Source organism: Pogona vitticeps, chromosome 4, assembly GCF_051106095.1.
Source record: "Pogona vitticeps strain Pit_001003342236 chromosome 4, PviZW2.1, whole genome shotgun sequence".
NCBI classification, from domain to species: domain Eukaryota; kingdom Metazoa; phylum Chordata; class Lepidosauria; order Squamata; family Agamidae; genus Pogona; species Pogona vitticeps.
The window spans coordinates 211,122,501-211,136,658 of record NC_135786.1 but is presented as its reverse complement, the minus strand read 5'-3'; the positions used below and the strand labels follow the sequence as shown (position 1 = coordinate 211,136,658).

At 39.4% G+C, this 14,158-nt stretch overlaps 1 protein-coding gene across 13 annotated transcripts in view; it reads left to right on the top strand.

The window, feature by feature from the left end:
* RUNX1T1 (RUNX1 partner transcriptional co-repressor 1) overlaps positions 1-14,158 on the top strand; it is a 221,242-nt gene that overhangs the window by 101,626 nt on the left and 105,458 nt on the right. For 12 of the 13 annotated variants that reach the window (XR_012086947.2, XM_072999107.2, XM_020814248.3 and 9 more), the window contains 3 exons: positions 5,301-5,438; positions 7,251-7,492; positions 9,322-9,411. Coding sequence is in view for 12 of the 13 variants with exons in the window: in XM_072999107.2 (XP_072855208.1) it covers positions 5,301-5,438; positions 7,251-7,492; positions 9,322-9,411 (470 nt within the window). In the remaining variant the exon portion in view is untranslated. Of the gene's footprint in view, positions 1-1,473; positions 1,560-5,300; positions 5,439-7,250; positions 7,493-9,321; positions 9,412-14,158 lie in introns of those variants that run through there. The other variant, XM_020814252.3, reaches the window with a different exon arrangement.

Sequence of the window (14,158 nt, the reverse complement as noted above, 5' to 3'; positions counted from 1 at the left end):
TCCCAAGGCTTAAGGGTTGCACAACATATTGCGTTAAATATCTGGCGGGATACTTCCTATGCAGTTCAGTCCCCGTATAGAGAATATTTTGGGTTGCAGCTGTTGTGTGGCAGGTTGTGGTGCTCATTAGAGTCACACCATGTTTATTTTGAAGTAAATAAATTTCAAAAAATGTTGGTTCTTCCACATGAATAGAACCCACTCTCCTTATTCAGCTTTTATTGCACGATCAATAATTATTTTAAGTTATTTAAAAACTGTTTCAAAAGGACTCTGGAATGAGAACTGCTGGATAATTCAGTGGTTTAGATATTGGCTGGGAGTTCAATTCCCCACTGTGCCTCTTTGACAGGGGCTGGTCTTCACAATCCATAGGGTCTCTTCTAGCTCTGCAGTTGTAAGATGATGATGATGAAAATACCAGGCACAGTCAATCAAAATTATAAAAACACAGCTGGTATTACAGAACAGATACAAGTTTTAACCAAAAACTTTAGTGTCTATTAAATATCCAAGTAGTCTATATGCTGTTCCTAATATTGTTGATTTTTGTACAGTAGTTCTAATGATGTTATTTCCTAGAGTGGTCTTAATCAACTAGTTAGGCGGGATATAAATAGAAGAAATAAATAAATAAATCTGCAACTTTTTACAGTACTGTGTGAAATTTCATGATATTGTTCCTGAAGCTCTGATAATGATGGGGACCACTGAAATATGTTTCATTCACAAGCAAGATAGTTCAGTTGTCAGGTCTCCGTTTTTTGTTAGTTTTTCCAATTCTCCATCTTCAACTCTGGCATCCCCTGGAAATGCAATGTCTATTATCCAGACATTTCTCTGTTCTGTTACTACTATCCCTGGTGTTCAAGGTGTCTATCCATTTGGATCCAGAAATCTCAGATGGTGGTTGTGGTGGTTATGTTGTTGTTGATTATCATGATGATTAAGCAGCAAAGTAGTCAACGCTATTAAGTACTGTATATTGAAGACATGTATATATCAGATAAAGAAACTTCAGCATCTGTGTAACAAAATGTCTTGTCTTTGATAATTTTCCGAGATCCCTTTCAATCCTCTTCGTATACAACCCCAAATCGTGATGGTTGTGATCCCATTTAATAGCAGAATCTGAAAAAAGGAAGCAGGGACAGTGGGTGATAGCAGTTCCTTTTTAAGCTCTGAAGAGCTGAGTTGGAGGTTACACTGTGCTTACTTTTTCACAGGCATCGGACAGGCTTAGTGGAATACGACTTCTTTCCTCTCTTCCATGTACTATTCACGGTCAGACTCGCACATGTTTTCAGATCTGTATACCTGCAATGCATTTTCCAACACTTCAGCATGAGTGTTAGCAGAATGAAAAACAGATGGGCCAGCAGTTGCCAATGTTATCTCCTGGCCAGTTCTGGCAAATATCTCCTCCTCTCTCCTTTCTTGGCATGGTAGAAATATTTGCCTTTATTTAGGAGAAGCCCGTATTCATTTCCATGCCTCTCTTCCTCTGTTGCGTTGTAAGCTGAATGCTGTTTATGTGCCTGTTGCTGAGGTTGGTGGAGGTGAGTGTGAAAAACAATTAACATTTTCAGACTCCTTTCCTCTCCTCTTTTAAATGTCTTCTCCTTGCTCTTTAAATATTTGGTCACCGCATAAGCAGAATGGTTTGTTTAGAGAACATTGCTTTGTTCTTTCAGTTTATAGCACTCATCTTCACCCTTATTTGTTGATGCTTTAATTCGTAGTCCCACCGATTATAAACTGTGCTTTTGTTAGATCTAGATGGATAAGTGTGGCTGACTCTGATATGGCAGTAAAATTATGATTTCTGCTATGTAGGTTCCATTGTGAATTCCTGTCCTTTAAAAGAGAGGTTGAAGAAAATTAGCTTGATTGTAAAGCATGCTGAACTGAAAGTTTTGGAGGTGGAGGTGTAACCATCTTTATGTTTTATATTTTCTTGATTAGTAATGAGAGATTCAAAGAAGATTATCTACTTTAATGGATCCCACTTATATTATTGGACTTGCACATCTAAATTTTCCTATGGATTCTGTTCAAAAGTATTTTCTTCCTCATTTGTGTGTACTGACTTTCAGCTTGCTTTTTACATGAAGTTCAAACAGCTTATTCTATGATTTCCCCATTTATTCTTCTCCTATGAACCGTGAAATAAATCACATGATAAATCAAACTGATCTGGCTTTAGGTATTTACTTAAGCTCTCAGGTTTTGATCCATTTATTGGACAAGTTAGGCTCCTTACATGAGCTTTTAATTTGGTGCTATAGGGATTTTTTAATATATAAATTTGATACGATATGACTAAGGAACTGGAGATAAATTTTTAACGAGGTGTAAATGAGGAAAATGTAAAACAATAAAGAATTATGATAGAAGAGTAATAGTCTAAAGTTCCGGTATAAATAGTAGCTTGTTTTCCATAATGACCCAAATTTACTTGTCTTATTGTTGCCATAGGGACTTCTGTCACATGACTTACCTGAGTCAGCTGTTACAATTTCAGGTTTCTTTTTAAAAATATAATGCAATATATGCACAGAGGTTTAAGTATCTGGCTGTGGAGCCAGAGGTTGGGGGGGGGTTGATTCCCCAGTGTGCCTTCTGCAAGTACAGCCTTGGGCAAGCCGCAAAGTCTCAGGGCACCCCCCCACCCCAGAAGAAGGAAATGATAAACCACTACTAAGTATTCTCTACCTGGGAAAACTCTGAAGTCAGAATTGACTTGATGGTACCTGATTATTATAACTATTATTATAATATGCACTGATGATTTTCATGCCAAACATATCTATCAATACTTTATGCTTTTTCTTTAGTAATAACTTTGCAGAATGGGCCTGGCTTAAATTAGGGTTGTCTTGTTCACCGATTCGTTGTTGGAAAGAAACTGAGAAAAGAATCCTTCTTTTTCTCTTCACATTTGGGTTATTTCCATGATTTTTCCTGTCCAGAAAAAAGCCTTGCAGAAAGCCTTGTGATATTTCTTTAAAATTTTACAGTCAGTTTTGCTGGAAGAAATGCCAAGCTGTGCATGATTATTTCCATTCTGATGCAGAACGGCATCTTTTGCTGCACCAAAATCCACCTGGAAAAGGAAAATTAGATGTTGGACATTGCAGGATTGTTACAAATCCTGTACAGGATACCATCTTCTCTGTGTAGGATTCACCTAGAAATTGCCAACGTCACAACAGGTTGTTCAAGATTGTTACAATTCCTCAATAGAATAGCATCTTTTTGTGATGGATTCACTGGGACAGCCATTAAGCTATACAGAAATTGGCAATTTCTTAAGCACAACTATCAACAACAGGAGGGGATAAAGAAAAAAAGGAGATCAGGGACTTATTCTTGCAGGCACCTGGAATATCTTGATGATTCAGGGGAAATATTGGTGGGTAAGACATGACAAATAACTAAGAACAAAATACTTTGTGGGTGCTCACCACATGCCTAGCTGAGACAGTCTTCTGTAAGTGTGTATTCAAATGAGGCTTTTAATTTTGCTTTGGTCTTTTCAAAAATTTCACAGCTGTTTTATATCTACCTGCAACTGGAGAGTTTCACATTCTTACCTAGTGAACAATGTACGAAATGATACTACAATGGTGCCTCGCTTAACGACGTTAATTCGTTCCAGCGAAATTGCTGTAGAGCGAAAATGTCGTAAAGCGAAATTAAAAAGCCCATTGAGATGCATTGAAAACTGTTCAGTGCATTCCAGTGGGCTGAAAACTCATCGTCCAGCAAAGATCCTCCAAAGGGGGAGCAAGGAATCTGTCGGAAAACACAGCGGGGAGCATTTTGAGCACCCAGTGGCCATTTTGAAAACCCGACGATCAGCTGTTTTGATCATCGTAATGCGAAGAATCAGTTCCTGAAGCAGGGAACTGATCTTCGCAAAACGAAAAAACCATTTAAAACATCGTCATGAAGCGGATTCATCATTATACGGGGTAATCGTTAAGCGGGGCACAACTGTTAGTTCCCAACATGTAGTATCAGGAAGTACTGGGGGGAAGGAACTGGAACCATCCTAAATGGTGGAAGAGGCATCCAACCAATTTGTGTGGCTGCATAAAGGCACATCAGATCAATGGGAATTCACTAACTCCCTAATCTCTGCAGTTGCCCTCCCTGTTTCATTAGGAGCAGGTTTAGGTGTGGTAGATTGTGGTGGATGCTGTAGAGGGGAGGGATCAGTTATAATCAGTTACCACACTTAGAGTGAGGGGAAAGGTTTTCTGCCCAGGCAAAAGCCACCACTGGATACAATCCTATGTATGCATTCCGGGTTCTCCTTACTTGAAAATAAGTCTAAATACAGTATTTAGTGGGCCTTACCTTCAAGAATGTACCGGTAAGCCCCACAGTGTCTTTTCCATCATTCCATCACCTTCACAGATATGTAAGATGGGGACATGAGAAAATGCTTTTGAAATGGCTGGTTTCCTACCTTAATGCTTCCTGGTGAAGAATGCTAGACTGGCCTCTTACCTCCAGCAGGTGGAAAATCTTTGTATTCAGGCAATTTCTGGGCAATTGACTAGAGGTTAAGAAGAGGTTTTAACAATCTGGTCTACTTTACTGTGGGCATTTATTCAGTAGAGTTTTTTTAAGTGTTAGTCTTGTTGTGAGTCTAAATCCTTTAAATCTAAGTTGGGATAGAAGTAAAACTAATAAATAATAAAGAAATAAGTAACCAGTAAAGTAATCTCACTTACCTTGAAAGCCCTATTAGGGTGGCTATAAATCGGATCCAACTTGATGGCTTAGAATGCACACACAAAGCATGTGGTATGCACATATTAAAGGCAGTAAGGCTGTAGCGTGAAGAGAAATGATGAACAAAGCCTGATATGTAGCTAACATTCATCTGCAGAGATGAACAATAGAGGGAATTCTTAAAATTATGTTTGTTCATTCTGCTTGTGGTTCTTACACTGCCAAGAGAAGTAGGTATTGTCATTCTGGCTCAGGCCCTTAACATGAGGGTTGTGTCTGAACTCTGTTAACATGAACAACAAAAGATACTGCCTCGTAACTAAATAAGGGTGCAATCTGCAATGAATTTCAGTGATGGCAAAAACATATCTCAAATTGAACAAGTTAATGACTTAATTTATTTTAATCCCTGAAGCACTTCAGCATATTTGAGTCCTTGAAAAGTGCTGTATTGAGTTAGTTAATTCTTTGCTGTAGTCCATTCTTTTCCTTAAAAGTGTTTTTTTTTTCCAGAACGGTAAGGATACTAAATAAAAATGTCATGTATGTTACAGATCGCATTGAGAAGCATTCCACGATGCCAGACTCACCTGTGGATGTGAAGACGCAATCCAGGCTGACGCCCCCAACAATGCCACCTCCTCCCACTACCCAAGGAGCCCCAAGAACCAGCTCGTTCACACCCACAACGTGTAATTATACTTTTGTTCCATCTGTTATTTTGGTAGGAAGGCATGTATTGTGGGTGCAGGCAGAGACTTGAAAAGGTGAGGAGAAATGTGTGCCACTACGTTAAAAAAGGGAAGTTGAAGCAGTTGAGCAAAAGCAAGGAGAGGACAAATTAGTGATTGTATTTAATATGCTAATAATACTCAGGCACAAAGTCTGAGTCACACTGGTGGATTCCATGCACTTTGAAGAACCACTTTCTTCCTCTTGTGCTTCAGAGTTCAAGGTTTGTGCTGTTGCTGAGAATTGTAGAGTTTTCTTATGCCCACTTATATTATGTTAAGTAGCTCCATGCTATATAGCTATTTATAGCAAAAAACAACATTAGTCTCTCTAAGTTAAACGTGGTCCCCTTATGGACCTTGAAAATGGCATTCCTTAGCATTCTGAAGCCAGTTCTGTGCTGAACTCTCTCAACCCCTAACGTAATAGGATTGCATTTAAACATGCCACTTGGAGGGCCTCCAGTTCTCAAGGCTGGAGAGGCAAGATGGCTTTGTGTATATTTCTAAGCACTTTGAACAGGAGACATGGAAATAATAGAATTATATATCCTCTGAGCATCTGAGTGATGCCTGAACATCTAATAACGGTAGTTGAGCTCTTGTAATCATATTGTGACCATGGTACCATCACATAGGTAAGTTTCTTCCACTTTCTTCCCCCATTGTCAGTGGAGTAAAGCTGCTGCACTGTTAGTATCAGCTGTCTGCTTTTGGCCCGGATTAGGCTGTGTTGTGAAAAGTAGCCTTTGCTCACTGATGTACTAACAATGCCACGTACTGTCCTCAGCTTTTTTGCGGTGCACGGCTTTTTTAGGAGCTCTTCTCAGGTTCCAGGGCCCCATGTCAAACAAGGATACAATACAAGCAGACAAATAGAAAAAGAGAATAGAAAAAAAAAATTCAGTCTGTGGCCCCGTTCAAATGTGCCATACACAGAGCACCAGGTGGCCTCCCTTCAGAATGGCTGCTCATTGCAACTCATTGCAGCCAATATGGGGTCTAAGGTAAAGGTAAAGGTTCCCCTTGACAATTTTTGTCCAGTCATGTTCAACTCTAGGGGGCGGTGCTCATCCCCGTTTCCAAGCCATAGAGCCAGCGTTTGTCCAAACACAATCTTCCGTGGTCACATGGCCAGTGTGACTTAGACACGGAATGCTGTTACCTTCCCACCGAGGTGGTCCCTATTTATCTACTTGCATTTGCTTGCTTTCGAACTGCTAGGTTGGCGGGAGCTGGGACAAGCGACGGGCACTCACTCCGTTGCGTGGATTCGATCTTACAACTGCTTTGTCTTCTGACCCTGCAGCACAGGCTTCTGCGGTTTAGCCCGCAGCGCCACCACGTCCCAATATGGGGTCTAGGGAACAAGAAAATCTTCTGGAGTGAGTTTCAAGGCAGTGCAGAGTACTGTAAGGGGGGGGGGGAGAGGAAGGAAGTTCTGTTGCAACTTCTGCACCACATTGGATATATGGATATTTATGGCAGTTGGCCTGTATTATGTTCAAGAAACCAAGAATCAATTCTGACAGACAAAAGTTGTACTTCTCCCCATACTGAAGTGTTCATTTCTGGAATTTATTGGCACAAAATGTGATGGTTGCTAGGAGGGATGTTTCTAAAACAGGTTTGGAATTTTTTTAAAAGCTAGTTCTGTTGTCATATGGTTGGACATAAGGGGGTCTACACAAATATTCTGATACAGGAAAATATGACAATCTTTTAATAAAACAGGAGTATTTTTCATCTGCATTCTTTTCTTCCGGTTTTTAGTAACCAATGGCACAAGCCATTCACCAACAGCATTGAATGGGGCTCCTTCTCCACCTAATGGCTTTAGTAATGGTCCATCATCTTCCTCTTCATCATCTTTGGCAAATCAGCAATTACCACCAGCCTGTGGAGCTAGGCAGCTTAGTAAACTGAAGAGATTTCTTACAACCTTGCAGCAGTTTGGCAATGACATTTCGCCAGAGATTGGGGAAAGAGTGCGTACCCTCGTACTAGGACTTGTGGTAAGCAAACAACACTGAGCCTGTGGCTTATTTTTTTTTTCTCTCTCTGTTAGGCTATTACTTGAAACTTTCCTATATTCCTGATTAGCCACATTTTATTTATTCCATTGAGAACCCAGTATATTTCCATGAAGCACGGAGAAGTAAGTTTAGGATAGTTAGTGATAGCTCTGGCAAATGATACTAAACATTAATGATTTCCCAAACAACAAGCCACTGAGTTTCTTAGATGTGGAAAGGATTTGGATTTAGAGTTGAAGGGTTTTTTTCTCTTTCTCTCATAATACAAGGACTCTAAGGGCCATTCTGAAAATTCAGGACAGACAGAAGAATGTATTTCTCCACATGATTTTTGAGTCATTTATGAATTTACTGGCATAAGATGTGGTGATCTTCACTGGGATGCCTCTCTCTGAAAAGGAATGACACAAATTCACAAAGTTTTAATCTGTTAGGGAATAGTGGTCATGACAAGTGCCACACACAACAAAATGGTGAAATATTCCTGTTCTTTCCAGCCAACAGAATGTGCTGTTCTATTCCTCTTCCTTACTCCTGCCCCACATTTCCGCCCCCTTCCCTGTAATTCTGTGTTCTTTGGTCCCTGAGCACAGTTTGCCTTTATTTGACAGGTTTTTTTTTTTCCTAAATAGGGTGTTTTTCCTAATTCCTTCATACTTTTGTAAAACCATAATATTCCCCCAAGCTTGTTGACTTGCTGAAACTTCCCATGTGATTAGATTTGGGCTACATAAAGATCAACATTTAGAGAATATGTTTTTGGAATGTAGCTCCATATTCAATTGAATAACAATTTGAAGGCTGCTACCTCAGTTTCCTGTTTTATGGGAAGCAAGATATGGGTTTAAATGAATTTTCTGAACAGTCTTATGTTTTAGCTGTTGAACCTATTCTCAAAGCAGTTTATGCTTCAAATTAATATCATTCACACACACAAACACTGAGATCGCCCACAGAATCTGCAGATATTCCTCAGCCTGTACAGTGGGGTCTTGACTTGAGAACTTAATCCGTATTGGAAGGGGGTTCTCAAGTCAAAAAGTCTGTAAGTCAAGTCTCCATTGACCTGCAGTGCATTGAAAACCGATTAATCCCGTAACAGGACATTTTTGTTCCATTTTGGTTTTTTTCTGATCTGTAAGTCAAATCTCAGTCTGCAAGTCAAACCTAAATTTTGCGGCCAGAGAAGTCTGTAACTCAAAAAGTCTGTAAGTCAAACCGTCTGTAAGTCAAGGGTCCCCTGTACCGTGCAGCATACACAGGGAAGCATGAGTTCCAGTTCAGTTCTAGTTCTCTCAACTGCCTTCAGGAGAGTAGCTGCACCTTATGATGAATATACAGCTGTCCCAGCGAGAATCATGTACAGACCAAAGTATGATATAAACAGGATGTTGTGTACATTGGTATCTGAACTTCAGCAAGCTCAACGAAGAGTAGCAGTCTAAAAATCAGTGCATGTTGAGGCCTGCTATAATGTTGACCACCACTTTGGAGCCCGTCATCAGTGGTCAAATAACAGCTGCCCTTCTGAAGACAGTGACAGACATTGCTATTGTGGTGAAAGATATTCATCAGAAAATTATTGTGTGTGTGTGTGTGTGTGTGTAATAATTTACAGTAGAGGTGCTACTTTTTATTTTATGCGAATTAAATAGTTTTACTAATACATTGTGAATACTCTTTAACTTTTGTTAATATACAGCCGTTAAAAAGGTTTCTGTGCAGAAAGTACTGTAGGCTTAATATCTGTTGTGAAACATTTCTATTATTCATTTTAAAGAGTCAGATTTTTTCTCTCCCTTCAACAGAACTCTACTTTGACAATTGAAGAATTTCATTCCAAACTGCAAGAAGCTACTAACTTCCCACTGCGACCTTTTGTCATCCCATTTTTGAAGGTATTGCACAGATCATTGATCTGGAAACTATTTTAAACCATACTGTTGCTAGGTCACAGATGTGTATTACAGTTTTGCTTTTTAAGAATGTGGGCAAAATGAATCTCACGTTTAACGTTGTCTTTTTCTTAGTGGGTGAGTCTCTATTGAAGCAACTATTTTATTTCCTTCCACGGCTAAGTCGTTGTGGAATCTGTCAGCTCCCTAATACAATGCTTTATACTACTTATTTATTGTTCAGTGTTGCCTTAATCAACACCTTTCTATCACTTGAATTTGGAGTTGGCAGCTAGAAGCTCTCGAGCTACGTATGGCATTTGATGTTGTTTGGCCCTTCCCCAGAGATAGAAGGGATATGGCAACTAAGAGACAAGGGGGAAATGAGGGTGCAAGATAACTTTTGTGGGCAGAACAGTTTAAGGGGAAGCTGGGAACCTTCACCCAGAAGGATGAATGTACTTTTGGAGAAGTTGTCAGGAGCTGATTCCACTGGTGAGGCCAAAAAGAGAAAAGCTGCGTTCAGAAATATTACCATATTTTATCTCAAGGCTCTTATTTCTAGTCACTAAACTTTGGGAGAAGCATGTGAACAGTTTAGAACAGGGAAAAACTATTTCCATTAAAAAAAAAAAAGCTGAGGTGGCATCTCAGAGATGAGGTGGGATTCCAGAAAGCCAGGTTGGAATTCCAGGTGGTCCATTCATGCTCCAAGGTACGGGACTAAGATACTCTTTATTGTCAAGTTGCCTCAAAAGAGGTAGCTGCTGACCCAGAACTTAGTACCAGATAGAGGATGGAATCAAGCCAAAAACAAACACTTTTATGTCAGTGGAAGAGTTACATCAACTGTCATAATTAACCTTTTGTCACTTAAACTACTGGGAATTCAGAATGCTTGACTGCTTCACTTTCATAAGAGTAAAGTTAAACTTCATGGTAACAGGTGCATTTTAACAGTATTTCTAGACTCTTTTAATAAATTAAATGTATTAGCTTAGTGTTATAAGTGTGTGCCACAATGTCTGTAGTGTTGAGTTGTTTGTAATTCATAGTTTAGATTTCTAATATTCACCCCTTCTGTTGGGAAGTGGCTGAATAGCTTAGTGAGTTGGGTGAGAGGTTAGGAGTTTGGTTCCATATTGGGCCTCATAGGAGAAGAGCCAACCTATGTAGCCATGGGCAAGCTACAGAGCCCCAGAAGAAAGGAATGGTAAACCATTTCTGAATATCCTGTACATAGGAACCCTTGGCAAACGTTGTCATAAGTCAGAACCAAGTTGATGGCACATAATTATTAATTATTAACTGCTCAATACTAATACCCTGCAAACCAATCTAAAGACTGATATTGATTCATAATTGTACTCAGGCTGATGCGCATAATATTTTTCATATACATTGTGTCTCTTTATGGATCTGTTTAGCACGTAATGCCAAGATTTTTTGCTGACACCACTCAGGTTTAACCTCACCAGCCTTTCAAATAATTATTTGATCATTATTTAGTTGTTCGAATTGGTGTCCTCATGTAATTCATTTGACAATTCAGAGAAGAATTGCCTTTAACAAGTCACAGTTGCACTCAGAGGAGAGACTGAAGAGGACACCATCTGCTACACAAAAAGAGGCTCCGTATATTTGTGAACCCTGATTTTTTAAGATTCCAGATTTCATGGAGAAGTTTGTCATGTAGTAGCCTCTATCCTCTTCCTATTATCCATTTTCATGGCAAAAAAGCAACTGGTCCAGAGCAGGGCTAGAACTTTCTCCTTGTTCATATGTTCAGATTTCTGAGTGCCTGAAATAGCACTGCTGCAGTTGGTACCCTCTGGATGTTTCCAATCATGGTCCATTTTTTTTTCATTAATTGTTCTTTTGTTGTGTCTTGAGGAGCAGTGTAGCCTCTCTACAGTTCCTTTTTGTATGTTTTCTTAACCTATTCAGTTCAGAATATGGGTTATGACAAGATGAACTCTGATATGAGAGTCTACATTCTTCTCACTTTGCCTTAACCTCTCTTTCTTCCCCTCAACCCCCTGTGTCTTATCCCAGTTGTCACAAACATATGTAGAGTTGTTTAAAATTCCCGCATGCTTCCCCTTTAAAAATGTAACACAACATCTCCGAAATTTCAAAGAACTAAAGTTCGACATTGTAATATTTGTCCAACTCACCCTCACCCGTTATGTAGGATTTTACTACTGGCATCTTTTAGACCAGCTATTTCATACCCTTGCTTGTATATCCCTCTTTTTTTAAGTGCACAAAAGTGGGTTTATTTCTACATAAATCATGCTCATATGCCGTCCAACTGGCAATACCCCTGCAATGTTTACTAAGATAAGAACAAGCAATAAGTTATGGAATTTTAAGGGTTACAACATTCCAAAACCCAGATGTTCACCATGTCGAAAATTGCTATGTCCCATGTCTCATTATACATGGAATGTATTTGCTGTGTACCATCCCTTTTCTGAGATGGAACACCTGTTTCTTGAAACATGGCTCAATGTGACACAGAGAATCAGGCACCTTCCACTATGCCTCTTTCTTGTTTTGGAAAACAAATAATTTGACTAACCACAATGTATGAAAAATACCATGCATGCTTTCACTTTGCCAGCTACCAAAAGTAGAATGCTGAGTCTAGAATTCCAGTGGGAAAGTATTATTATTTTTTAAATAAATGGAGTTGCAAATAGATTTGTATGTGAATAGCAGTGTCCTTTCTGTGCAGAATTTCTGAATGATGAACTTACCATATTTAGAAATTTTGCTGTTAAAAAAATGGTATGTGTGTTTTGCTTATTTGTTTACAGCATGTTCAGGTGGCACTTGTGTTCACAGTGACTGATATGTTTGGGACAGTGAACTATGCAAAGTGTCTATTTAAAGAATAGCTTGAAGCATCCTCTGATGTCAAAGCCCAGCAGACTCCCATGGGTGGTACCTTTGAGCCACTCTTTCCACTGGTCACTGCTACTGTTGGCCTTGTTTGTCAGGCTCCCTTATATTGTCTGAGGAAGTGAACATGTCCACCAAAGCTCCACATTAAAATATAGCAATTAGTCTTTAAGGTGTCACAACGTTTTTGCTGTCTTTATTTTTCTTTGTTTTTCTTGTGGTTTTGCCTGTTGTCCCTTACACTTGTGATGCTGCAGTACATTTTATTTCAGCACTTTTTGGAAAATGCTTTTGTTTGTTTGTGGAGCATCACAGGAAGCAATAATGAATACTGGTCAATAGTGCAACAGTAGCTGGTATGGTTGTGTAACAATGGATTGCTACAAATGACAGAGAGAGGCAGTGTAACCCTTGGTGTATTCTAGTCCTGAGAAATGTTCAGTTCCCCCCCCCCCCGAAATGCAGCTCCCAGAAGCCCCATGCCTTCATGGTCAGTACGGGGTTCTAGGAGCTGTAGTCTAGAAAAATATCTTGGCCAAACAGATATAGTGGTGCACCACTTGACGATTACCTTGTTAGACGAGGAAATCACTTTACGATGAAGCTTTTGCAATCACAAAACAATGTTTTAATAGGGAAAAACCACTGCTTCGGGAACCGATTTTTTGTTTTACGACGATCTTTACAGCTGATTGTCAGGTCTTCAAAATGGCCGCCCGCTGTGCAAAATGGCTCCCCGTTGTGTTTTAGGATGGATTCCTCACATTACAGGCACCGAAAAATGACTGTCCTATGGAGGATCTTCACTGGACGCTGAGTAATTTGCCCGTTGGAATGCATTGAACAGATTTTCAATGCATTTCAATGGGCTTTTTCATTTCGCTTGACAAGGATTTCGTTCTACAGAGATTTTGCTGGAACGGATTATCTTCGTCAAGTGAGGCACCATTGTATTCCCTTTCTGGTGATGCCCCCTTTATGTTCACATTTGGTTATTGTGTTAAATTTAGTCATTGAAATAATATTTGTCTTGAATAGAGCATTGCATTGGATCTCTGTTTCTCATTAATGTGTGGCCTCCTCCTTACATTGGCACTCATCCTGAAAGAAAAGAGGGAGTCATAGTTCCTGAATGTTTGGATAGTAGCACTAAAAGTTGGAATAGTGTACCTGATGCATCTGCAAAAGTAGTGCTTTTCACCATGTTGTTTCCTCTGGCATCCAAGAACTTACCTGCAGATAGATGTTAATGCCCAACAAGGTCCTTGCTAAATGCAGTGTTCTCTGTTGGAAATATCTCTACTGTCACTGCAAGTAAGACTGAGAGGATTATTTAGCCAAAAGATACGCATAAAGATGTGATGAGGTTCAGTCATGTTTTAAAACATGAGTATAATGGGGCTTACTTTTGACTAGACAGGGAATACATTGTAAGACTGTGCTTTTTCCTTTTGTATATCCCATCTGTATCAATTTTGATCTAATGAGTCGTGATTTCGATATTTTTTCCCCCAGCACACCACCTGCTAGGGCAGAAAGTAAAACACAACTGTGTTAACTAAGATGCCACATAAATGCTCCTGAAAATATTCTTTGTTTGCTTCTTAATCCCAAATTATTTCCCACTAGACTGTAAAGATAGATCTTTCATGGAAATCTTTGGCTTGGAATTCCGGATTGTCTTCTGTGATTATTTATTATTTATTCATTTACACTTCTACAATATATATCCTCATCCTTTTTGGATGAAACCAAAATAATTTCTCAGGAAAATAACTGGCAGTAAAGTTGAGTCGTGTTCGGGTGGCTTAGATGAATGGATTAGGCCAGTGGGCCCAGTCTT